Source organism: Aotus nancymaae, unplaced genomic scaffold, assembly GCF_030222135.1.
Source record: "Aotus nancymaae isolate 86718 unplaced genomic scaffold, 86718_ANA_hifiasm-v0.15.2.pri h1tg000053l, whole genome shotgun sequence".
In the NCBI taxonomy this organism is placed as follows: Eukaryota; Metazoa; Chordata; class Mammalia; order Primates; family Aotidae; genus Aotus; species Aotus nancymaae.
The window spans coordinates 15,524,706-15,551,459 of NW_026988467.1; the positions used below are offsets into that span (position 1 = coordinate 15,524,706).

The 26,754-nt window shown below is 52.7% G+C and overlaps 1 protein-coding gene across 2 annotated transcripts in view; it reads left to right on the forward strand.

Moving 5' to 3' along the window:
- The window catches only part of PAX7 (paired box 7), a 114,995-nt gene that overhangs the window by 35,197 nt on the left and 53,044 nt on the right, over positions 1-26,754 (forward strand). For both annotated transcript variants that reach the window (XM_012439743.2, XM_012439744.2), the window contains exon 5: positions 25,427-25,626. In XM_012439743.2, the coding sequence (XP_012295166.1) occupies positions 25,427-25,626 (200 nt within the window). The remainder of the gene's footprint in view (positions 1-25,426; positions 25,627-26,754) is intronic.

The window sequence follows — 26,754 nt, forward strand, 5'->3', positions numbered from 1 at the left end:
TAGAGGGAGGGAAGGGAGGGAAAGGAGGGAAAGGAGGGAAGGGGGAGGGGAAGGAAGAAAGGAAAGGAGGGAGAGAGGGAGGGAGGAGAGGAGGGAGGGATAGACGGACGGAGGGAAGGAAAGGAAGGAAGGAAAAAGGAAGAAAGGGAGGGAGGGAGGAGAAATGAAAGGGAAGGGAAAAGGAAGGAAAGGGAAGGAGGGAAGGAGGGAAGAAAGGAAGGAAGGGATGGAGGGAGAGAGGGAAGGAGGGAGAGAGAAAGGAAGGAAGGTGTGAGTTTTGGTCTACACACACCCAGAGCAGTAGCCGTGTAAAAGGGGATCTTTCTCTGAGAAGCCAGATTCTCATAAAATAACGGAGGGCCAGGAGGACAAACCACAGAAGGTAGATGCTGGAGGATGCGGTGGAGGGACTGAGATTAGATGTGAGGAAACACACACCTGTTACTATCTACAAGTCATGGAATCCTGGGTTGGCGGGGTGGAAATCTGAGGAATTGGAAATAACTCTACAAATGTGGTAGAGGCAGGGAGATGGTGCCAGCGACCTTCCCACTCCATGCCCAGGAATGCTGGCCCACCTGCCTACTTATGTAGGATCCCTGTCCCTGAGCCGGTCTAACCAGCACTGGGGGTTGAGGAAGGTCTAATCTTTGCTTTCCTTTTTCTCCAGCCAAGGCCAGTGGGACACATGCCCTCTCACCGGCTCCCAATCCTCCCTTTCCTCTGAGGAATTAGCTACATTCCTCCCAGCTGAGCTATCAAAGGACCCTTCCTCTGAATCCCAGTCTCCTAACCATGCTTCCTCTGAAACTGAATAGAACACGGGAAAATTCCGAGCAAAACCCATGAGCCCAGGAACAGGGGTTCTCAGCCTTGGCTGCATAGGAGATTCATATGAGGGAGCTTTTAAAAATCCCGGTGCCCAAGATGCACCCCTGCTCCATTAAATCAAAATGGACAGGGAGTAGGGAAGTATATTTTTAAATCTCCTTGAGCGATTCCAAGGAACAGCCCAGATTGAGAACTTCTGGCTCAGAGTCAGAGCTGTGAATATTCCAGCCACATTAGATGCCTGAGCCACACCCTCTGAATTTCAACGTCCTGGCCCACACAAAGCAGGCACTGTCAGAATCATCTCACAGAGCTGTAAGGCAGACAGGAAGAGAAACCAGTGTGGGACAGTGCCTAGTAGGTGCTCAGTAAATGCTTGTTAAAAATAATGACGACAGCCAGGTGTGGTGGCTCCCAGCTGTAATCCCAGCACTTTGGGGTCCAAGGCAGGCAAACCGCTTGAGGCCAGGAGTTAGAGACAAGCCCTGGAAACATAGTAAGAATCTCTACAAAATATTTTTTTAAAAATTAGCTGGGCATGGTGGCATGTTCTTATGGTTCTAGCTACTCAGAGGCTCAGGTGGGACGATGGCTTGAGCCTGGGAGCCCCAGGCTGCAGTGAGCCTTGATCTTGCCACTGCACTGCAGCCCGGGCAACAGATTGAGACTCTGTTTCAAAATAATAATAATGACATAACAATAATAATAACAGCTCCCATTTTTGCAGCACCTCCCTGGTACCAGGTACTTTGCATGCATTTACATAAACTTTTCTCTGGACCTGAATGATCCCTGGGATTAGGACCACTTTCCCCAAGAGGAGGGCAGCCTTTGTCCTGGTTTGGGGCAGGCGGGTGTGTCTGGGAGCCCTGGAGCAGGACCCCGGCTGGCTCTTGTTTGGACACATCTTAGATAACCGTCGGCAAACAGTGACTCAGCTGCCTTGGCCACAGATGAGTTCTTCCCAGACCAAGCCTGGCTTCCTCAGGTTTCCTCCTGCAACATGTCAGGGCCCAGGAGGATGTGGTAAGCGCCTGTGTCGGTTTTCCTCGGGGGCCCTCGGGAGGGATCGGAGCCGAAGGACAGGAATCTCTCCTTTTTTTCTGCTTTTCAAGGCGCTTGTTTTGCTGGAGCACCCTCCTCCCTCCTAGATGCTGGGACTCAGAGCGGCAGAGTGAGCAGCCCGGGGGCACCAGGATTCAAACTCAGGTCTTAGTCTCTAAAGCCGTATTCTGCTGGCAGCCTCTGGTTCCACGTAGCAGGGGAGCATCAGGAGGAATCCACGGCATCTTTAGAGCTCCAGAGCTGGTGTCCTGACTCAGTGGCCTTAGGACTTAGCAAAAACAGTGGCCATGTGGTGGCACCCTCAGGAGATCTGCGGTTGGCCACCCCCTCACCCCTTACTGATACACCCCCAACGTGTCTGAGAATCAGTTCCAGCTCTCTCATTAACTGCCATGTGACCTCTATCAAGTCGCATTCCCTGTCTGGGCTCAGTATTCGCATCTATAAGACAATGAGTTGGGACCAAGTTATCTCTCGGATTGCTCCCAGCTTGAACCAACTCTTTTGATTCAGAAACGAGGTCTCAGACGTTGGAGACTAAGTCCATACTGGGAAGCTGTCCCCAAAAGGAAGGCTGGAGCCTGCCCGAGACCTGAGAACAATCCCGTACTCTGCTGCTCAGAAGCTTTGAGACGTGGACAGTAGCTTGGCCTGAGCTCTGTCTTCTTTATCTGCAAATGGAATGATAATGTTGCAACATATCTGTCGTGCTTAAAGGATCTAATCCACAAAAAGCCCTTAACGGGGAGGCCAGGCCGAGGCGGGTGAATCATGAAGTTAGAAGTTTGAGACCGGCCTGGCCAACATGGTGAAACCCCATCTCTACTAAGAATATAAAAATTAGCTGGGTGTGGTGGCGCACACCTGTAGTCCCAGCTACTCCGGAGGCTGAGACAGGAGAATCACTTGAATCCAGGAGGTGGCTGTTGCAGTGAGCCAAGATTGTGCCACTGCACTGCAGCCCGGCCACAGAGCGAGACTCCATCCAAAAAAAAAAAAAAAAAAAAAAAAAAAGCCTTTAACATCTCCTGATACATAGGAAGCGCTCCCTATGAGCTGACATTATCACTGATGAGGATTTCTCTGAATCTTAGAGCCCTTGTCTATAAAATAGTACCTACCTCAGCTGGGCGAGGTGGCTCACTCCTGTAATCCCAGCACTTTGGGAGGCCAAGGCAGGTGGATCACGAGGTCAGGAGTTCGAGACCAGCCTGGCCAATATGGTGAAACCCCGTCTCTACTAAAAATACAAAAATTAGCTGGATGTGGTGGCACATGCCTGTAGTCTCAGTTACTCGGGAGGCTGAGGTAGAAGAATCACTTGAACCCGGGAGCAGAGGTTGCAGTGAACCGAGATCACGCCACTGCACTCCAGTTTGGCAACAGTGAGAAACTCCATTTCAAAAATTAAAATAATAATACCTACCTCGTTGAGCCACGGCAAGGCTAAAATGAAACAGTAAATGCTGGCAGTTTGGTGTCCGGCAAATGATCCTGACTATTGTAAAATCAATTGTTTGCAAGGGTGTGTCTGAGTCTCCTGTTTCCAACCCCCATCGTGAGATCAGAAACTGAGGGGTGGAGCATTGCAGGGCAGGGTGGAGGTGGCTTTCGGTTGCCCTGCCCAGGGTGCCAAAGACGTTCTGTTCCCAAAGCCCGGAATGCCCAGGCCCAGGGGACCTGCCTGTGCTCTTCCCACCTCCTCAGCTACGGCCCCAGCAGCCCTAGCCCAGGCCTTGTTCTCCACTAAGCACCCCTCCACCCTCTTGCTTTCCCTCCGGCCTGAGCTCTCAACCCCTAATTCACGAAACCTGTTGACCTGGGGCCCAGACCTGCAGCGCCGGGCGTCCATTCCGTCAGTCTATCTGTCCATCCGTCACACCGGAAACCTCGCTGGTCTCGCTCCAGGGCCTGGCCAGAGGGTGCCAGCCAGCCAGCAGGGGCTGCAGGCCATGGAGACCACAGCCGGGCCCGTGTGAGTCCCTCCACCTGGCTCCTTGTCCCATCAGGCACCACTTAAGAAGATGTACCCATACACGTAGAGGGCGAAGGCAGGGCTGGAGACGCCTTCAGAAATGGAAATGGGACCCATTTGTTTATAATTTACTCTCTGACACTTAACGGGAACCCGATGGGGCCAATAAAGGCTCAGAACTCACCCAACTCCTGCCTCAAAAGTGCTGGAGCCAGTCCAGTTCTCTGGGGGCAAAGGCATCTCAAAGCCGGGCAAACCGCTTGGCTCCCAGCTCCCCACACCCCCTCGCTCCCTCCCTCCTCGCTAAACTTTTGAAAGACCCCTCACTGTTCTGAGCTCAGTGGGCCTGCCAGCCTTTCCAAGCTGTGGGGCAGGAAGGCAGCAGGCTTTGCTTTCGAGGTAGAGAGGGGCCTAGAAGGCAATTTGAGAGAGGACTAGAATATTCCAGGCACAGGGTAGGCAAAGAGAGGGGGCCAGGGATGGAGGAGGAATCCAGTTTTCAATTTTCCTCAACAGAAAAATGAGTGCATGAGAGACAGAATAATTTTCCAGTGTGCAGCCCCTAAGTGAAACCTCCTTGAGACATTGTGAGCTATTAAAGAGGAGGAAAGAAAAGAAATGGTAAAATCAGTTTGCCTTTAGCAGAACTGTACAATGCACTCTTATTTCCAGGGGAATCTAATTAAAGGGCAGACAGCCGAGCCTGGAAGGGGAAGAAAGCCAGAGGTTGGGGCTGGGAGGCCGCAGTGGGCCAGGTGGGAGGAGGGTGTGATGGTGGAGAGCGGGCCCTGGGAGGATGACATTGGACAGACATTTTCCCTCCCAGCATCTCGGAGGGCTCAGCAGGCCTGGATTCAAGTCCTGAATCTTGGCCCTCCCTTATATCTTTGGGTTGGTGGCTTAACCAGAGAACCTCCACTTTCTTCATTTTAAAATGGGAATGGGCCAGGCGTGGTGGCCCATACCTGTGATCCCAGTGCTTTGGGAAGATGAGGCAGGAGGATGACTCAATGCCAGGAGCTGGAGACCAGCCTGGGCAGCATGGCAAGACCCTAACTCTACAAAATAATTTTTTTAAATGAGCCAGGTATGGTGGTGCCCACCTGTAGTCCTAGCTGCTTGGGAGGCTAAGGCAGGAGGATCACTTAAGCCCAGGAATTTGAGGCTGCGTGAGCTATAATTGCACCACTACACTTCAGCCTGAGTGACAGAACAAGACCCTGTCTTTAAAAAAAGAAATGTAGGCTGGGAACTGTGGCCCATACCTATAATCCCAGCACTTTGGGAGGCTAAGGAGGTGAATCACGAGGTCAGGAGTTCAAGACTAGCCTGGCCAACATGGCGAAACCATGTCTCTATTAAAAATACAAAAATGAGCTGGGTGTGGTGGTGGGCACCTCTAATCCCAGCTACTCGGGAGGCTGAGGCAGGAGAATCACTTGAACCTGGGAGGCAGAGGTTGCAGTGAGCTGAGATCACACCACTGCATTCCAGCCTGGGCAACAGAGCGAGACTCTGTCTCAAAAAAAAAAAAAAAGAAAAAAAAAGTAAATACCTAAATCAAATGGTAATAATAAAGTTCCTGTTGGTGTAGCTGTCAGGATGAAGTGTTGGAATGTCTGAGTAGAGCTTGGCACATAGGGAACACTACATGAGCATTTGTGTCTGTCCCTCCTCTTACCCAGGTGACCAACCTGATGTCCAACCCTAACAGCTTCCTCCTCCCACACACCCTTGATAATACCCTTCACTTCCAGAATCTCCCTTTGCCATCTCCTGTTCTTTCACCACTGTCCCTCTGACTCTAACCACCAGGTCCCCTGGCCTCCTGGTATTACAGGTCTAGCTTAGCCTCTGAGGCCACCAAGCCATCCCCTTCCCCCATCTCTTACGGAATACATAAGATTCTTATAATAAAAGATCAACATTTTTTGTTCAGAAACATACAACAGGAAATAAATGTCCTCAGGATTGTAAGGGTACACCATGCACCACGCACACAGCATGGCCAGCAGGAGGTGTGTGTCCTTCCACATCAATTTCAGGAAGCACGTGATGCAGCATGTTCCCAGATACGCATCCACGTCCCCTCCTGCCAAATGCAGCCCCAGACTGGAGAGAACTGGTTTTTTTTTTTTCTTTTTTTGAGATGGAGTCTCACTCTGTCGCCCAGGCTAGAGTCCAATGATGCAATCTCGGCTCACCACAACCTCCGCCTCCCATGTTCAAGCAATTCTCCTGCCTCAGTTTCCCGAGTAGCTGCGATTACAGGCGTATGCTACCATGCCTGGTTAAATTTGGTATTTTTGGTGAGGGGAGGTTTCATCCTGTTAACCAGGCTGGACTTGAACTCCTGACCTCAGGTGATCTGCCTGCCTCGTCCTCCCAAAGTGCTGTGATTATAGGCATGTGCCACCGTGCCCAGCTAATTTTTGTATTTTTGGTAGAGAGGGCGTTTCACCATGTTGGCCAGGCTGGTCTTGAACTCCATACCTCAGGTGATCCGTCTGCCTTGGCCTCCCGAAGTGCTGGGATTACAGGCATGAGCCACCACACCCAGCCAGAGCACTAGTCTTTTATGCAGCCTCCATCAGGGCTATTTGGAGCAAGCACAGCATGGTGCTGATGGGAGGAAGAGGAGGTAAGCGAGTATAGACGCAGCACCACTGGCAGGTGCATGAGATGCAATTTCCAAGGCCTCCTCACCGCCCTGTCTTAGTGAAAGGGAGATGGAGTGACAAGGGGTCTGTAGCATGAGTTCTGACAGGGCGGACCAGGGTTCAAGTCCTGACGGACTTGGGTTCAAATCCTGACCCAGCCACATAGAGCTGTGTGACCTTGAATAAATCACTACCTCTCTCGGAATCTCTTCCTTAGGACTGGTTTAATATTGATGCCTACCATCTCTGAGTGCTTGGAATGATGCCAATTACGCATGCAAAGCTTAGTACCCAGCACAAGGCAAGAGCATCATAGACACCCATTATCACTGGTTTGTCTCCATGGAGAGGAACACTTGTTCCTCAGAACTGAGAAGCCCAACCCCACAGCGTCAGCCCCTTAAATGAACACATTTTTGTCCATCCCCAAATATCTAGAAGCATGACCTTGTGCCCTCTCAGAACCAGTGTGTTTTCAGAGTATACCACCTCCCTGCTACTTTAATGTAACTCACCTATGGCTGGCCACATTTTGGGAAAATAACATTATTTATTTGATTAAGATTCAGTAAACTGGGCTCAGAGCAACAATTGCCCCAGGGTGCGAGTAACAGATATTATTTTTATTGATCAAAAAAATGTTTTTATCTAAAGCACATCAAGCTAGAAAAGGCGTAAACAGCAGGATCAAATTGGATTTTAACTCCTTTAAAAAGTGGCTCCTTCGGGAACCCATTCCAAAGTCAGACTCTTTGCAGTGAGACACTTAAACCCCAGGGTGGATGAGGGATTCCACGGGCAGGGGAGGTTGTTTTAGAGGCATAATGAAGACACTGCATTTGCATTTGGAGGCCTCTGAGTGGCTGAGGCATCTGGAAGCAGAAGGGGGAATCGACAGAGTACCTGTGTGTTGCTTTAGCGTGTCAATCCTCTGGACCTCTTGGAACCATTCAGCTGGCTAGCTGGGACTTTCAGCACGAGGCCGGGTGTCTGGTGTTGCATAAATACATCTCTAATGAGATTATTGTACCAAACAATCCTAACATCTCACTAACAATCACGTTGGCTTGAAGAGCAAACTATTTGGAACATGGCACTTTCTTGCACAGTTCTGGTCAGTTCTTTCATTCATTCAACAAATGTCTGTTGAGCAATTACCATGAGCCAGGCCCTCTTCTGGGCATCGAGGATAAAGCAATGAATAAAACAGATAAAAATCTTTATCTTCATGGAGCGGAAACATGGTTCCTCCAAATAATTCAAGAGGGGAGGCCAGAAGACAGTTCATGGAGGAGGTAGGTGTCAGCTGTGGTTCCTGACTTCAGCCTTTTAAAGGTTACTCTCCCGATAAGACGACAGCTCTTTCCCCTTGCAAATACCAGTGACACACCTGATTGCTGAACACAAAGGGAAAGATGCTGAGGAGAAAGGGGACTTAGGGAAAGAGCCAGGGTGCAGAGAAGGGGTGAAAGGAAGTGAGTCTAGAGACCGGGGCAGGCAGGGGAGGCAGGCTTCCTGACTGTGGGCTGTCAAGAATCTGATGACACAGCCACCATGGCAAGTTGCAGGAACAGCACAGAGAAGGGAGCTCCCCCTCCAAGCTGGCCCCCTTGGCATCGGCTCCAACTTCTCATGTGAAAAAGATCCAGGGCTTTGGAGCCATGAGGGGCTAGAGCTTGGCACCGCTGTCTGTCCCTCTTTTTCCGTTGTGATGATGGGTGAGAGGGGTTGTATGTTTCTCCCTGGGCTCTTGCTCCCTTTCACAGAGCAGCGTGGTCCTGTTTATTCGCTGATGGTAGTTTTCTCTGCATTTCTCTAGAACAGTGGTTCTCAAAGTGCGACCCCCCTCCCCCTCCCAGCATCGGCAGTGGCAGCAGCACCTGGGAACTTGCTGGGAATGAGACTTCCTAGGCTCCTTCCTGTGGCCCAAAACCTGTGTTTCCAGAGGCCCTCTAGGTGATTCTGATGCTGCTAACACTTCCCAGCTGGTCTAGAGGATGCTGGGGGCGCGGCTTGCTTTACTTGAAATGCATTCATTGGCTTTGTTGTCTGATCCACCTGGGTTTGAATGGAGACTTTGCTGCTTAGCATCTGAGCAAGCCTCCACGCCTTTCCGAGTGTTTGAAAGAGTACTCACCCCATGAGATGCTGGTGAGGATTCTGTGAAAGGATGTAGTGCACATTGACTTCCTGGGACATCGGAGACCCTCAGTAGCCCCCTTCTTTCCTCTGTGGCCGCCTTACCTGACACATGACACACACCAACCATGAAAGGAAGTTGAAACTGTCCAATAGGCCCATGCCGATCGCCTTGGAAAAATCAACCCCGCCAACTCTGACAGCAACAGAACCACAGCATCTTAGAATCGCAGACTCTTAAGATGTTAGAACCAAAAAGGGACTATTCAGCCCCACCCAGTTTTTATAGGTGAAGGACAGTGGCTCAGAGAGATCACGTACCTGGCCAGGGTGACACTGCTGTGTCATTTCAGGGCATCTCTCCTCTCCCCAGCCAACTGTCTGCTGGTGCTGTCCTGGGCTCTGGAGGTGGGGTAATGAATACATCACATACAGCCCAGGCCCCCTTCTCAGGCTGTCCCTCCCACCTGCTGTCCTGCTCTCTGAACAGCTTTGCAGAGACTCCCAGCCAGGAAGCTGGAATGAGCCCCCGGCTGCTTTTCGTAAACAGCTTTTGAAGTCTTATTTTCTGCCACAGCTCTCATAACTAGCTCAGAACAGGGCTCAAACCTGTGTTCAACCCCGATGTCTTGAGTGAATTAATATCTTGGAGGCGTGGCTCCAAGTTCCAGTCTTTCTTTGACTCTTCTCTGGGCGGTGTCTCGGGGGGCAGGAGCCCGGGCAGCGGGGAGATGGAGCAGCCAACGGGACACTGCCCTGATCAGGGCAGGTAACGGTCCCCACTTAGCCTCCCATCTGCCCGCCAGTGTCCCAGCACCAGGAGCTGGCTCCAAGCCGGGGTCCGCTCAGGACCAAGTTTTCCAGGGTTGGGGAGTCCGCCTGACATAATGCATAACAGTAATTAAGAAATAAGCCACCTCGCCCAGCTTCACAGCAATCATTTGGCTAAGTAACTACCATGGTCCAGTGCCTCAAAAATCACCATTAGAGTACGCTCCTTATGGCCATAAAATTTCTCGTTTTCTGCCTTTCACCGGCCTCCCCCTGCCGTCTTCGCCTTGCTTTATTTATACATTCGTCCTCAAACAATGGCAATAAACTCTTTCCCAGAGTGTTGCAAATCAGAAATTTGTCCACATTTTTCCACCACCTTCCACTGTGGACCTGCTCTGCCTGGGAACGGCCCAGCCAGGCCAGCTGGAAAGGGCTGGGCTGCAGTAGATTGATGGGGGCACGACAGGATGGGGTTGCTGGGAGAGAGGGTGGGGAGGAGGGCAGCGGGAGAATGCACCATGAAAGGCCTCTCGCTGCCCAGCGACCAGCCGGAGACGCAAGGGGCCCAGGACTCGCCGGGGGAGGGGAGGGGAAGTGGGGGAGGAGAGGGGAAGGGAGGGGAAGGATAAGGCTTTCCCCCCCCTCCGCCACCGTCCCCCGCTCCTAAGAGGGAAAGAGGGGGCTTGGGGGATCCTGGGAGGCAGGGCAGGCCCCAGGCAGAATGGGAGGGTGATGAAATCGGTCCTTCCCCTTCCCCACAGGAAGCAGATGATCTCAGGGTGTCCTGTAGCTCACACTCTTAGGATCCCAGTCCTTTCTGAAACTCCCCGCCCCAACCAGTCCGTAAGCCTTTCTCCTGCAACAGGCCGTGTAGAAAGCCAGCCCCACTGTATGCCTGGTACCGTCCTGGACCCTGGAGGTGCGGTTTATCCGTCAGATGGATGTTCTCCAAGCCAGGTTGTTCTTGGAGATCCAGGAGGGCCCCTTGGTTTTAGGGGTGGGGAAAATGCAGCTCACATTGGGGTTTAGACTCGGCAAAGGTCACACAGCAAGTTGGAGGTAAAGTCAGGGACCAACTTCAGGGTTTCAACCCCAAGTCCCCTCATCTTTACAACCAGTCCGCAGGCTCTCGGGACGCTCCTCTCATCTAGAGGGGATGTGCTGGTTGACTGTAGATGATTCCGGGGACGTTTCAGCCACGACAGCCCAGTTTAAACCTGGCGTTTCTGGAGGCAGCAACAGGGGAAATAACCAAGTTGATGGCTTCGGTGTTGGTGTCTCCAGAGGGTGAAGTCTGTTTCCTTGAGTGGGCTTCTCAGGTGGAGTTTTTGTTTCTAAGGCAGGCGGCCTGGCCTCCATTACAGCATCTGCCCCGTGGTGGGCGTGTCGGGCTTACGTTTCCAGCAATCCTACTTGACGTTCTCAGCAGCACTCCAGCACTGGCCCACAGCCTGCCCATCTTTCAGAGAGTGGGTCTCTTTCACGGTGGCAGGATCCTGAGACCCCAGTTCCTGTCGCGATGAACGTTAACTGCGGTAGCCTTTGTTAGTGTGGGTTTGTGAGGCACCGCTGGGTGCTTGGTGAACACCTGTGGGGCACGTGGTTCTCTGTACACCTTGTTAGGTACACAGAATGTTAGGTTTCAGAGTTTTCCTGGGAGGCCTATTTGAAGGAAGATAGAAGTGTGGGGATAGACGGGAAGCTGGAAGGATAGAAATAACTCCAGAGAGAAAAGAAACTGGCACAGAATCCTGGGGGAGAAGTTGTGACTCTGGGGAAGCTTCATCAGTTCTCCTTGCTGTGTGTGTGTGATGACGCGGGTCCATGGCATCTTTATTTAACTGATGGCTGCAGTTCCTATATAGACTGTTATTAAAAACATTCTAGAATGATAGGAACTGCAGAGCTGTTCCTCATCGCCCTGCCCTCAGGTAATGCCCAGTATAAGAAAACAGAGTTTCCATCCTCGAGGAATTCCCAGTTTTATTGTAAAGGCGTTATCTCTACCCTGGGGTGTCCTCAGTTTGATGGGGAGATGGACTTTCCACACATACCCACTAAAACCATCAATTCCAGCAGGAGTTGATACCGAGGGCTGAAAGGACGGCCTGGGCAGCAAATGCCCCAGGGATTCAAGCAGAGTTCTCTGGATGTGGCAGTCCTGGAGGGCTTCGTGGACTAGGTGGCCTTCATGTCCAGATTGGGAGGATGGTGGGGTTAGACAACAGGAACTAATTTGGGGGCATCATCCCAGGGTGCAAGCTGGTGTGGAGCCTGGAAGTGGTGCTGCAGGGTGGGCATGTTTGAGCTGGTCCGGGGGGACCTGGCATGGCAGACTCAGAAGTGCCACCTCGATGGTTAAGAGGGCACTAGGACCAGCAGCCCGGCCTTCACGGTCACTCTGCCATTGAGTTACTTAACCCATCTGAGCCTCAGTTTCCTCACCCTTAGTAAAGTGGGGCTAATAGAAATGCTGATGAGAGTTTTAGTGAGATGATGTGCCTTGCTACAGGAAAGGTGCTTAGTATGGCCGAAGCTAGCAGGGGTTTGAATGTTTCTTCTGCGGCCTCACACCCAACCCCACGGGGGAACGCTGCGTGGGTTCACAGAGCCCCATCTTCAGGGTAGAGTGAGCCCCAGGTTGAAGCCCTTCTTCATGGCTGAGCCCAGAAGCAGGGAGTTACGTGGACAGTGGAAGGATGCCCAAAGCCATTTTCCATCTTCACCTCCAAACAACTTTCCAACCGGACACAGCCCCTCTGCCTCCCAGGGCGCCAGCACGGAGGAGGGGTGAGGACGCGGGGAGGGAGAGAAAGAGGGTTCCAGCAGGCTTGGCTTCTCTGCCATATGGTCCTTTCACAGCCACTTTGCAGGGCGCGGATGGGTGGTCAGGCTGCCTTTTCCTCACCATGCCGAGCAGCTTCGTCTGGCCACTGGGGCCCCAGCTGCTACTGTTTCCCTTGTGCTGATTTCGAAGCCTCCTCTGCTCCAGCTTCCTGGGCATCTGTCTTCCTCTGGCCCCTTCGTGCCTCCAGCGTTTGTGCTGCAGCTGAATCACTTACCTGATACCACCTGTCCCTCTCTTCTCTGTAGGTACGGTTTGCATCCAGGACGGATTTCCAGGAAAAGGATGGGATGGGATGGATGTGGGGTCTGTGGGCGTGGCTTGGTTTGTGCAAAGCCTCCACTGTGGAAGAAGAAGGAAGGGATGACAAAGGCGTATTCATTCATTCACTCATTTGTTCATTAATTCATTCGTGCACTCATTCCTTGCCTTTGTGTTTTGTGCTTGCCTCTGAGGGATACAGAAGGAAAATAAGTCCACACTGCATGGAGGGGCCAATAGTAACAACAGCAGCAATAGTAACAGCTAACACTGATCGGCTGCTTACTGCGTACCTGGAACTGTTCTTGCCTTGCTGTAATTCCTTTCATCTCCTGCATGACAACTCTATGTGGTTGGTACTATTCTTTTCCTCATTTTACAGATGAAGAAATTGAGGCGCAGAGAAATGAAGTCACTTTCCTAGGTTAGTGGGGCGCTGGGACGGTTGAATCAAGGTACCTCTCTCTGTGTATGTCTCAAGGTTCCCACCCCTGGAGCCCCACCAGTACCCTGGGGAGTAGGCAGGGTGATGGCTCTTATTCCCAGGAGATGGATACGCGGATGGAGATTCCAAGAGGACAAGTGACAAGTGACATGCTCAGGCTCACACAGTAGGTCACGGAGGAGCCCAGATTGCCACCTCCCCACCTGCCAGGCTTCCATTCTGAAGGAGAGGAGAGACTGGGTCTGGGAGTGGTGGCTGGCAGGCTGGCCAGCCCAGGAGCGCCCATCACCCACAGGGCTGGGAGCTCAGCCTTCATCCAGTTTTCCTCACCTCCCTTCCTCCTTTTCATCTACCATCACTCTCGCCCTTTAGAAAGAACAAGAATGGGGCTCAGGACTTAAACATACTCAGGAGTTACGGCTGATGGGAGGCAGTTTTCGAATCTGAACTCAGGTCTGTCTAACTCCGTTGCCTCTGCGCTTCCCACCTCTCCCCCAGTGCGAGCCCTTGGCTGCCTCCACCACGCTCTGTAAGCCCTTTAGGAGCAGCATAGTGACCTCTGTCCTGCCCCACACAAAGCTGCTCTCCCTGCTGCTTAAATAACTTGGGTGAGTAAATGATTGAAATAACCCATGAGAGAAGTGAATGAGAACTAGCAAGGAATTTCAAGATGGCCTTAAAGTCACAGGAAGAGTGTAAAGGATTTTTGAGCCAGATATGGTGGCTCATGCCTGTAATCCCAGCACTTTGGGAGGCTGACGTGGGTGGATCACCTGAGGTTGGGAGTTTGAGACCAGCCTAACCATCATGGAGAAACCCCATCTCTACTAAAAATACAAAATTAGCCGGGCATGGTGATGCATACCTGTAATCCTCACTATTCAGGAAGCTGAGGCAGGAGAATCACTTGAACCCAGGAGGTAGAGGTTGCAGTGATCCGAGATCGAGCCATTGCACTCCAGGCTGGGCAACAAGAACAAAACTCCATCACAAAAAAAAAAAAAAAAAAAGAGTTTGAGCTGAGCGTCTCATAGAGCAGGCCTGCCCCTACCCCCAAGGTGCCCTCTTAAAATGTCCCACCTTGCTCTCCTCACTAATCCACAGCTGCCACCCCTTCCAAAACTCCACATTAGCTGCATAGGACACCAGCATGTTAAAGAGACTGAGTTGGAAAGGTCCTCGTGATATCTTCAGCTTCAACCTCTTGCTTCAAGGGAGAGGACCTTGGTTTTGAACTCCCTCCACCCAGGAAGCCTTCCCTAAGTGCCCTTGGCTCAGATGGTTCCAGCCCTCTACACCCCTTCTCTTCTCTCCCATATGTGCCCTTGTGCTTGGTTCACAGCTTGGTGCAGAAGAAAGAGCTCTGGGTCCGTCATGAGAATACAGGGCTCTGAATTCTGCCCATGCAACTACACAGTACCATTTCAAGCAGTACTACTTCCTTCTTCCTAGAAAGGCTCCTTCCCGGCAGGAATGTATACACAGTGCCCTCTAGTGTCTGAGGACAGTACCATGTTGTTAGCACAGAGAATGCCCCACTGCAGCTTCCGCTTACATCACATTTTGTGGTGCAAATCATCTACTTAGGGCTTAGAATTTTATTTTATTTTATTTTATTTTTCATTTTTCTTACGGAGTTTTGCTCTTGTTGCCCAGACTGGAGTGCAATGGTGCAATCTCGGCTCACTGCAACCTCCACCTCCTGGGTTCAAGCGATTCTCCTGCCTCAGCCTCCCAAATAGCTGGGATTACAGGCATGCACCACCACGTCCAGCTAACTTTGTGTTTTTAGTAGAGATGAGGGGTTCACCATGTTGGTCAGGCTGATCTCAAACTCCTGACCCACCTCAGGTGATCCACCCACCTTGGCCTCCTAAAGTGCCAGGATTACAAACATGAGCCACTGCGCCAGGCCAGGCTTAGAATTTTAAAACGCAGCCTGATGGGGTTCCATGAGAGCTCCCTGGAGAAGAAAAGGTTTTGTGGACAAGGTCAGAGTCTAACTCTGGCTTTCCCAAAGACACTCTCCTCTCTCCCTCCTCTCCTTGAGTTGGAAGAGTGAAACTGAACCCGTGGGCCTCTTAGTCCCTGGGAGACAGCATAGGATTTGGAGTCAGACAGAGCCTGTTTGGGTCCTCACGTTGCCAGTGCTTCCCGGCCCCCAGGAGGCCTCTGGGGCAGCCGGAGGACCCGGCCACAGAGCCTGAGGTCTGGGCTCTGGTTAGGGGCCCATGGGACCCTTCAGACATCAGCATGGAGGGGTCTCTCGCTTTGCCAGCTGTTGGGCCCCAAGGTGGGGGAGGAGCCATGTTGCCCCCTTTCTAGAATCCCCTTTGAGAAGAAGCAGGAAGAGTTCTCCACTGGATGGATTCCAGTTCACCCTGTCTTCTTCCCAGTGGAGAACTGGGTGGGTGGGGAGCCACCTGAAGTGGGCGGGACTCCAGCCCTAGAAAACCCCACATTTAGAATCCTGGCCCTGCCACCTTCTGGACAGTGGCCCCAGGTAAGTCCCTGAGACTCTGAGCTCCTGTCCCCTCCTCTTGGGCCAGCAACTCCATGGTGTAGCCTTGGTCCAAGGATTGGAGGTAATGGACTCCCCAGATGTGCTGTGGCCTTAAGACATTCCTGGCCCCTCCTGGGCCTGCCTGGGAAGGGGAGAGAGGAGGCGCTGTGGGGCTGTGGGGGCAGGGCAGGCAGGACCTGGGTAGCTGATGGAGATCCCGTCTGTCAAGGACGGATCTCAGGGAGTATATGCAGAGCCACCTCCCTGCTCCTGTACCCCCACTTAATCCACCTTCTCCACCTGGCCCCTCAAGGCTGCCCAGCTGCCTGGTTGGGGCAGGACACCTGGCTGGGGTCCCTGCTCACCAGGACAGGGGAGTACGTGTGTGTGGGGAAGCGGGTGGGGGTCAGGCGAGTGGTCAGATACAGCCAGAAACCAGAGCAGGGCCAACTGGTCAGGCAGTCAGCTCAGTGGCTCCATCCAGGACTGGCCTCCCCTCTACCCATCTCCCCTCCACCCTCAGAGTAGGGCTGAGTTGATTTCACCTTCGAACTCCCAGACGCTGGGACTGAGTGGGTGCCCAGACATTTGAAATGAATCAAGCGATGCAGTTTTGCTCTGTCCCAGCAGTGAAGATGCAGCTATGGCTACCTTAGGCCCAGAGGGAGGAGAGCACCGAGGAAGACTTGCCTGTCCCCAGCACCGTTGTCTTTGTAAATTTCATTTTCTCTGAACATTCCGTTGCTGCCAGCACTACTTTATGCGCCGTAGGATACCAACTCATTCATCTTCCACTCATTCATGCAACAAAATTTGAGTGCCCAATTGTACCAAGCATTGGAGATTCGGCAATGAAGAAGAAAGCAGTCAGCAGTGCCCAGTGGCAGGGTGCGGTGGCTCACGCCTGTAATCCCAGCACTTCGGAGGCTGAGGTGGGCGGATCACCTGAGGTCAGGAGTTTGAGACCAGCCTGGCCAACATGGCAAAACCCCGTCTCTACTAAAAATACAAACATTGGTCGGGTGTGGTGACAGGTGTGTGTAATCCCAGCTACTAGGGAGGTTAAGGCAGGAGAATCACTTGATCCGGGAAGGCAGAGGTTGCGGTGAGCTGAGATTGAGCCACTGCACTCGCATGGGCAATACAGGGAGATTGTCTCAAAAAAAAAAGAATGCCCGTCCTTGTAAAACGTGCAGTGGGTGTTGGATGGTGCTGCCGACAGATGACAGGACAGAATACATAGCAGGTCTGACTGCGATACGTGCTGAGGGAGGGTCAGGGGCGTCTCTGTTATTATTTGTATTTTGCACATGTGGGGGCCACAGCATCCAGGCAGGCTGAGCCCAGAGTCTGTGCTCCTCAGTGTCCACTCTCCTCGGCCTGACCAGCTGCAAACTGCAGGAGTTCACACCAGGCCTTGAGGAGGGTGGGGGGTGTGGGCAGAGGACACAGCCTGTGCGAAGGCCTGCCATTGTTGTGGGAGAAGGTGGCGGCTGGAGTCCAGGAAGAGGTGGGGAGGTCAGATGCCATGACAGGTTCCAAGCTAATAGGGATTTGGAATCTCCTGGCCTGGGTGCTGGGCTGACTGCAGGGGAGGCGTGAAGGGAGAGGAGCGGGGTATGAAGGGAGAGGACGGGGATATGACGGGAGAGGAGGCGGATATGAAGGACAGTGCTGGCTGGGTGTAGTGCCCATCACTGAGACAAGACCCAAGAGGAATGTGGGCAGCAGTGGACTGGAGTGGGATGCTTTATCCTCTCCTGGGCCCCCAGGGAGATTGAACTTGGAGTCCAAGCCCCTGCCTCTTGGTTCGATTCCCCATCGCCTTGTCCTTGTGTGCCGTCTGACTCCCGCAGACATGCTGGAGCCCCACGCACCGCCCCGTGCACTGGTTACAGCTGAACGGTTCCCTCGGAGGGGCAGGGAGGGCTCCTGCCCTGACCCCGGCTTGCCGGGCCCCCAGCTGAGCTGTAAATGGCTTTTCCATTTTCTGAGAGCTGCACCCAGGCCTGTTTGGTATTCAGGGACGCCTGGCCCACACTCGCCAGTTCTCAGCTCTGCCCGAATTACTTGATTAAAACGCATATCAACTATTATGTGATTCGTTTCTCTGCCGCAGCTCCACGCCGGGGCCTATGTTAAACTGTAATAAAAGCTGGGTTGGGAGGCTGTGGGAGAGGGGAGCGCGGGAGCAGGGGTGGGAGGGTTTCTGGGGGGTGTGAGGGAGGCTGAGAGAAGGACCCCAAGCCTCAGGGCCACTGCTGGCCTCCACTGATCCGGGGTGCATGATTTAGAGATGGGTCGGCTCCGTCCTGGTCCTCTGTGAGCTAGGTAGGTCCACAGATTGTGACCACCTTATTTCAAGGCTTTTCCTCTGGCAGAAAAAGGGAGGAGGGAAAGGTTGGGGAGGGAAGAGAAGCCACATTGGTTTTCAGGATCAGAGATGGAATTTTCCATACCCGGGAACTAGCTGTAGGCAAATTGTTCTTCTCTGGGCTGGGATCCCTGAGTCCTGGGCTTACTTTGCAGCCTCACTACCCTGGGACTCCATTGAACATCTGTAAAATGGGGATAAGACTGCCTGCCTTCCCCTCCCCTTATGGGACAGACTGTGTTGGGACGACAAAAGGGCGTGTAAACTGTAGAGTGCTGTGCACAAGTGCAGGGGGGTGACACAGCTGCAGCGTGTCGGAGTTCAAGAGGAACTTTGTGATCGCTCTGCCAAGCTCTGTTCATCCAAGAGGCCCTTTATTGAGCACATGCTGGGTCCCAGGCACAGTCCCTGCCGCACTCAAGGATCTCCCAGCCCAATGAGACTGACAGACCCATCAACAGTCAAGTTCAGTGTCTCCTGATGAACTTTGAGAACCCCAAGGAGGGGAACTGATACCACCTTGGGTGGGCCCGGGAAGCCTTGCTGGGGGAGGTGGCCCAAGAGCTGGATGGTGCTGGGTGCGCACTCCCAGGAAGAAGGAAGGCGTTCTGAGCAGAGGAAGTTCATGTTCAAAGGCATCAAGCAAGACCCACCTGGCTCACTCCCTCACAGAAGCCGTGATTGGCTGGACAGGGAATTGCATGGGATGGCACAGTGAGTGGGGACACGTGGGCAGGGCCGATGGTGGTTGAGGCCTTGCTGGCGTGGCTGAGGTTTCCTAGCACACCCTGGCAGTCAGTGATGACTTCCAGAGGTCAGTAGCTGTAAAGGAGGCTTTGAAGGAGGAGGCAGAGGCTGAGGGAGAGGTAATGAGAGCTGCCCATGGCAACCTTCCATCCAGCACCATCACCATCATCACCTCAGCCTGGAGCTGAACTTGCTCCTGCTCCCCTCCCCCACCCCAAAGCTTTAACAATGCAAACTGCTCCCAGCACCTTCCGACCCTCATTCTGTCCTGAGGCTCTACTGCTTTAATGCATCACGAGCTGCCTTGATGTTTTGTCTATCCTGTGCCCTGGTCCATCTGGCCGTGTTTCCTCCACTGGACTGGAAAATCTCCAAGACAGGGGTGATACCTCCTCCATCAGACTGGGAGCTTTCTAAAACAAAGGCTGTTTCTCCCCCATGAGATTAGGAGGTCTCTCAGGTAGGAGTTGCAATTCTCCTTTGCTCAGTATGGGCCTTCCCACATCCCTAACTAAAGCCAGGATCCAGGAACCCAGAGAGAGCATCTCTCCCTGTATCCTTCTCTTTTGGGGCAATCTCCAGACCAGCAGCCCCTGGGACCATCCCATTCCTTAGCTGTTCGAGAGTGTGGGGTCAGGAGCCGAGGCTGGCCACGAGGCTGCTCCCCACTGTGCACCCTGAATCTGGCTGCCGTTTGATGAATGCATTCCCACATTCACTCTCCCCACGATCCCCTCTCCGAACCGGCTGCCCAGGCTTCACCGAGGTGACCAGCTTTTGGTGCACAGAAGACTCAGCCCTCGCCAGCAGGGTATCTCCGGCCAATTCCACCTAATCCTGCTGATTAATTCAACTCTGAGGGAAAAGCGTTTCCAGGGGTAGGGAGGGGAAAGCGTACCCCAAGAAAGTGGGTGTGCAGGAAGCTGAAGCGAGGCCGATGTGGTGGCATTGGGGCTCTTTGTGTCCCCTCTCACGCTGCTCGGGCCCTGTACCCCCCACCCTCTTCCTTTTCTGTCATCACCACTGTCAGTATCCTCAGCACCAACGATAGTAATAGCCTTCATGGGTCCTTGAAGTTTCAGATTACTCCTATGATCTTTATTTTATTTATTTATTTATTATTTATTTATTTTTTGAGATGGAGTTCCACTCTTGTTACCCAGGCTGGAGTGCAATGGCACAATCTCGGCTCACCGCAACCTCCACCTCCTGGGTTCAAGCAATTCTCCTGCCTCAGCCTCCCAAGTGGCTGGGACTACAGGCACACGCCACCATGCCCAGCTAATTTTTGTGTTTTTAGTAGAGACGGGGTTTCACCTTGTTGACCAGGATGGTCTCAATCTCTTGACCTCGTGATCCACCCGCCTCGGCCTCCCAAAGTGCTGGGATTACAGGCGTGAGCCACCGCGCCCAGCCTATTTTTTATTTTTTAAGGCAGAGTCTCGCTCTGTCGCCCAGGCTGAAGTGCAGTGGGGTGATCTCAGCTCACTCCACCTCCTGGGTTGAAGTGATTCTCCTGCAACCTTCGCCTCCTGGGTTGAAGCGATTCTCCTGCCTCAGACTCTCAAGTAGCTGGGATTATAGGCATGCACCACCATGCCCGGCTAATTTTTGTATTTTTAGTAGAGATGAGGTTTCACCATGTGGCTCAGGGTGCTCTTGAACTCCCAACCTCGGGTGATCTGCCCACCTCTGCCTCCCAAAGTGCTGAGATTACAGGCATGAGGCATCACACCCAGCCCATCATCTTAATTTCATTCCATTCTCAAAGCCATCCAGGGAGGCATACGAGGATGTATTGTTACCCTCTTTTTTATAGCTGAGGAAACCAAGATCCTGAGAAGGGGAACGATTTATCCAAGACCACACAGCTCAGGAAAGACAGAGCCCAGAAGCCAGGGCTCAGGCCGTCGAGACCAGGGCTCCTGATTAGACTGGAGCTGCCCCAGTGGGCCCTCGAACTCCCTCCCAATCTATCCCTTCTTGCTCATCACTCTCCAGGGCTTACTGGCTGTGTGTCTTCCATCCAAGTGACTGAACCCCTCTGAGCCTCAGTATACCTATTTATAAAGGAGTCAGTGGTCCCAGCTTCACAGAGCTATGAAGGCTGGCACAGAGGTTTCTAGAATGGGGGTCTCTTCCCCTGACCTTGGCCAAGGCAGATGGTGGAAGCTCTTTTTCAGGGGCTGAAGTCACAAACAAACTGCAATTCTGTTCTCTTAAGATCTCTCTGGATCTCAGTAGGCAGTGAGACAGAGCTCTGCCCTCCCCACTCAGTATCCAGAGGGTTGTTATGGCAACCTCCAACATCCACGAGGATCAGGCTAGCTCCTTCCAGACAAGAGAGGCCTGTGGGCCCTGCTTGGCCTTCCACAGTCTGGGCTTCGGTCCAGGCATCTCTCTGGAGTTCCCCAAATCCCTGCAGAATAAGGGGTGAGAGGGACAGGGAGACAGGAAAGAATTAGACCCAGAACTCCATGGTGAGTCTAGAAAGCTGCAGGCGACTTGCAGGACAGAGGGATCGGAGGAGGCATGAGAAGGCGCTGAGGCTGGGGACTTGGCAGAAGCACCTTTAATTTTCTCGCTCGGTGGCATAAAGCAAATAAGTGTTGGTCATTTTCCAACTGCATTCATGATTTTGGTCACAACCTTATATCTTGTCCTATTATTTCCTTAATATTTTACTTCATCCAAAAGCACCTTTTTTTTTTCTTTTTTTGAGATGGAGTCTCATTCTGTTGCCCAGGCTGGAGTTCATTCTGTTGCCCAGGCATGGTCTCAGCTCACTGCAACCTCAGCCTCGTGGGTTCAAGCGATTCTTTTGCCTCAGCCTCCCGAGTAGCTGGGACTTACAGGTGTGTGCCACCACGCCCAGCTAATTTTTGTATTTTTAGTAGAGATGGGGTGTCACCATATCGGCCAAGCTGGTCTTGAACTCCTGACCTCATGATCTGCCTGCCTCGGACTCCCATAGTGTTGGGATTACAGGCGTGAGCCACTGCGCCCAGCCTAAAAGCACCTTTAAAAAAATCTAATTCAAGGATATTAATGCTCTTATGAATGGAAAATGAGTATCATTTCCTATAAAGAGATGGGAACCATAAAAAACATAAAAAGCATAAAAACAAGGAACGTTATTAAGTTCTACCTAGAGATTTGCACACAGGAAGCTATGAGCTTGGGGCCTGCCCTCTCTTTGTTAAAAAGAGAACAACTGTGTTCGTGACTGTCTTGGTGTGTGGTGGCCTCGGTGGTAGGCACCAGCCACACGTGACTGTGTGATTTTGAATTAAAATTAAATACAGTGAGAGATGAAGTTCTTCAGTTGCAGTAGGAAGGTTTCAGGTGCTCAAAACCACCTGTGGCTAGTAGTGTCATATTAAACACTGCGAACCTAGAATGTTTCCATCATCACAGAAACTTCTATTGGACAGCTCTGCCCTAGAGCTGAATGGAGACTCAATCAGATCAGTATTTCCAGGCCCGGCACGGTGGCTCACACCTGTAATCCCAGCACTTTGGGAGGCCGAGGCAGGAGGATCACCTGAGGTCAGAAGTTCAAGACCAGAGTTTGAGACCAGCCTGGCCAACATGGTGAAACCCCGTCTCTACTAGAAATGCAAAAATTAGCTGGGCGTGGTGGCACACATCTGTAGTCCCACCTAATCGGGAGGATGAGGCACGAGAATCATTTGAAACCCAGGAGGCGGAGGTTGCAGTGAGCAGAGATGGCGCTACTGCACTCTAACTTGGGTAACAGAGCAAAACTTCGTCTCAAAAAAATAAAAATGCAAAATAAATTTAAGAGACTAGGATTTCTCCCAGGACAAGGCTGTTCCTCCTCCATCAGCCTGGGGTTCTCCGACGGTACGGCCTGTATCTGCCCTCATCTCTGACCTCACAGTTCTGAGGACAATCTCTGCCCAGAGACTGCACTCCCCACAACTCTGTTCCCCATCCACTCACCTTCTGTTTGAGCTCGAGTATCCTCACTAGAGAACTGAATCTGGGCCCCATTCCCCATCCACAGGCTGACCTCCCTGCCTGCCTGACAAATGCCTGCTCCCTTCTTCTGAAGCCCCAAAGGCTGGCTGTCTTTGTCACCATCAGAACACGGAGGTTATGCAGTGCATTTCAGGAATTGAATCCTTGGCATTAGTTGTATTTAGCTCTGAACCCTAGTCGTGGTGGGTAAGGGGCCCCAGGACGCTAGCTGTGCCCACCATGGTCTCCCCACAGTGACTGGGGGGCTGGGTAGCTGGCAGCCCTGGCAGGAAGGGCAAGGGCAGAGGAGGGAGTTAGATCTGACCCCAGTTCTCTGCCCTTGGGGATGAGGCAGGCCGCGGTGAAGGCAGGACTCCCTTGCAATCTGTTCCTTTGCTGTGTGGCACGGCATCACAGTCAGAAACCCCTTGGCACTGGCCAAAAAAAAGCAAGGATAACTTTCCAATGGAGAAGATAGCAGGATGGAAGGAAGTGGGCCCAGGGCAGAGAGGCATTGCCAAGATGGATGATACTCCAGGAGCATGACCTCCCACACCCCGGGGCCACACCCACCTGGTTCCTGGCTCTGAATGTGGCCCCATGATTAAATTACCCAGCATGCCTTTTGACACACCGGGCCTTTGCACGTGCCCTTCCGTCTGCCTGCAGTGCCTTTCCCTTCACCTCCACTTAACGTCTAAGGCTGTACTAGTTTCTGTTTTTGTTTTTGTTGAGGAGAGGAGGGGTTTGCCCCTTGGGGGAGGGGCCTAGGCCCATTTATGTAATTAACACTTGAAGCGATGGGGAGGAGGGGGATCTTTGTGGTGGTGGAAGGGGTCGGGGAGGGGAGCAGCGTCTGAGTGCACCTCACGTTACCTTTCTGGGACTCAGTTTCTCCCATCTTTGGTGCCAGCACGAGGCCTCCCAGGCTCTTCTAGCTTGACCCAGGCTGAGTGCCTCAAGCCCAGGGCTCAGGTCCTTGCCCACTGCATACATAAACCCTTCAGGTGCATACCAGGTACTCAATACACGCTTTGGGGGAGGGAGTGAATGAGTGAATGGCAAAAACATAAAAGCACTTCCAGGAATACCAGAGATGGAGGAGAGGAAGGAGGAGAAAGAAGTGAAGGCAAATGAGAAAAAGGAGAAAGCAGGAGTGGGGGGGAAGGAAGGTAACCTCTGAGTGTCTGCTGTCTTTCCCATCTCCCTCTCTCCTTCCTCTTCTCCCTGCTCCCCACAACTCCCCAGGGGCTGCTGAGGGGCAGCTTCGGAGCCCTCGCTGGGAGATGCCCTGCTAGCATCCCCTCTGCTGGGTCGAGGTGGGCAGGAGGCATCGGACTGATGGGGACAGGGAGCCAGTCCCTGGGTATCTCAGCCCCCACAGCCAAGGAAGCTGAGCAGCACTTCCTCTGGCCTCCCTGGCCTAGGTCCAGGGCTAAAACAGATTTCCGACCTGATAACCCCAACCAGGCCTGGGAAGCAAGCTGGCTCCAACCTTCTGTGCTCTTCAGGCCCAGGAAGCAAAAGGCCTTCACCCACCCCCAGCCTCCGTGGTGGAAATTAGTAGGGATGATGGAGTGGGGTCCGTGGTCTTGGCCAAGGTCATTCAGGTGAGGTCTTCTCCTCCTCTAGCCTGGGGGGATCACTCAGAGACCCTGGGACATCCCAGAAAGACCTTGTCACTGGAAGTCACCTAATCCAAACCCTTCATGTCACAAATGGGGAAAGTGAGGCCCGAGGAGGGGAGGTGGCCTTCCCAGGGTCACCCGCATTTAGGAGCAGAGCCAAGCCTGGAATCTAAGCTTCCTGATGGGCAGCTCTGGACGCATCCACTTGCTTTCCCCTTCGCTTGATTTCTTCCCGCCTTCCTTCTTTCCTTACTTCCTAAGGTGCAATACGTTGCTGTTTAAATGATCACTATTCTTTAAATGCCAAAATGTACAAGCATAGAGAAGAAAACAAAAGTCCCGTCGCCCTGGAGGTCAGCATGGGTTATATTTTGGGTACAGTGCTTCCTAATGTGTCCTGTGTGCTTTGTCCAAAAGCGGGATCTATCTTTGCACACTGGTTTCTGCCTTGCCTTTTTCTTTTTTTGAGGCAGGGTCTTGCTCTGTCGTCCAGGCTGAAGTGTGGTGGTGTGATGGGCTCACTATAACCTGGAACTCCCAGGCTCAAGCGATTCTCTCACCTCAGCCTCTTGAGTATCTAGGACTACAGGCACGCACTTCCACACCCAGCTAATTTTCTTACTTTTTTCTGGAGGTGGGGTCTTGCTGTGCTGTCCAGGCTAGTCTTGAACTCCTGGGCTCAAGCAATCCTCCTGCCTCAGACTCCCAAAACGCTGGATTGCAGTCATGAGCCACCATACCTGGCTGGCTTTTTCTTAAAGTCAGGATTATTGAGGTATAGTTAATATACAGTAAAATTCCGCCCTTTTAACTGAGAATATAGCTCTACGGATTTTGTCAAATGTATCTCACCGTGACACCACCCCTTGAGTCTATGTCATGGACCTCCTTCCATGGCAGCGGAAATAATCAAAATGCCCAACCAGAGGGGACTTTTTTTTTAAGAGAAAGGTTTTGCAAGAAAGCATTTGAGCAGTACCTTAGGGTTGGGCATGAAGGTTGCTTCGCGACCTTCACACTAATAGATAATGCTGGGGGAACATCCCTCTTCCTTGTGCTTGGAAGGGGTCTGATCCTCAGTGCAGTGACGGGTCCTAGGTGGGCATACATGTGCCTTTGTGCTCTCCTCCCAGACCCCAGCACCCTGCCATCTCTCTAAGCCCCTGCCCTCTCCCTCCCTCTCCTCCTGCTGTAGGGAACCGGCTGGACGAAGGCTCGGACGTGGAGTCGGAACCTGACCTCCCGCTGAAGCGCAAGCAGCGCCGCAGTCGGACCACATTCACGGCCGAGCAGCTGGAGGAGCTGGAGAAGGCCTTTGAGAGGACTCACTACCCAGACATCTACACCCGTGAGGAGCTGGCGCAGAGGACCAAGCTGACCGAGGCGCGTGTGCAGGTGAGGAGGCACCCCGGTGTTGGTGCTGCAGGTATACTCCAGAGACTCAGAAGTTCGGGATGGCCAAGGTCAGTGGCTTTAACGGGACCCCCTCTGGGGGTCTGCACCAGGTTCAGGGGGTTGTGTAGACAAGTAATGCCACCAGCAGTTAATGCAGAGTTAGGAGGCTCACACCTGTAATCCCAGCACTTGGGGAGGCTGAGGCAGGCGGCTAACTTGAGGTCAGGAGTTAAGATCAGCCTGGCCAACATGGTGAGACCTCATCTCTACTAAAAATACAAAAGTTAGCCTGGTGTGGTGACGGGCGCTTGCAATCCCAGCTACTTGGGAGACTGAGGCAGGAGAATCATTTGGACTGGGGAGGGACAGGTTGCAGTGAGCCGAGATCACGCCACTGCACTCCAGCCTGGGCAACAGAGCGAGACTCCATCTCACAAAGGAAGAAAGAAAGGAGGGAGTGAGGGCATTAGTTCAGCCAGAAGAGAGGGTTTGGGGAGTATAAAAAAATCTCCAAATCTCTGATGAGCAGAGGAAGTGATCGGGAGGAAATTTTCCAAACAAGCCTAGCTTCCTCAGATGGGTGATGAGTGTCCCATTATGGGAAGCATGCAAGCAGACTGGGCAGGCAGGTTAGATGCATCAGGGCAGGGTGGGCAGCCCCTGAAGACCCTGAACATCCCCTCCACAGGCTCAGTGTTTGGGAAGGAAGAGGGGAGAAGAGCAAGAGCCTCTGACAATTGCTTGTCGACACAACCCCCAGAACCTGTTGAGGACTGCCTAGCCTGCCCTGGGTTGGTGGCTGGGGCGAAGGCCTGCCGCAGGGGGCTGGGGGTGTTGCCTCACCTCCCCAGGCCAAGCTCTTGAATTCCAGGAGGCCTACAGTTGTTCTCCAAGTGCAGGAGCCTGTCTGGGGGCCTGACGGGAAAGGGCAGAGGCTGGAGGGTTGGGGATGGAGGAGGAGGAACCAGGACAGGTCGTGATGGATGGTTCTTGTGGGACTCCATTCCCGGGCTGCCTTCTCCATGGATGGGGAGGCATTGAGAGGAGAAAGATCCCCGTTACCAGAATCTAAGCAGTGCTCAGGGAGTCAGAGTGGCCTGCAGAGGGGCCGCCCCAAACTGTTGATAG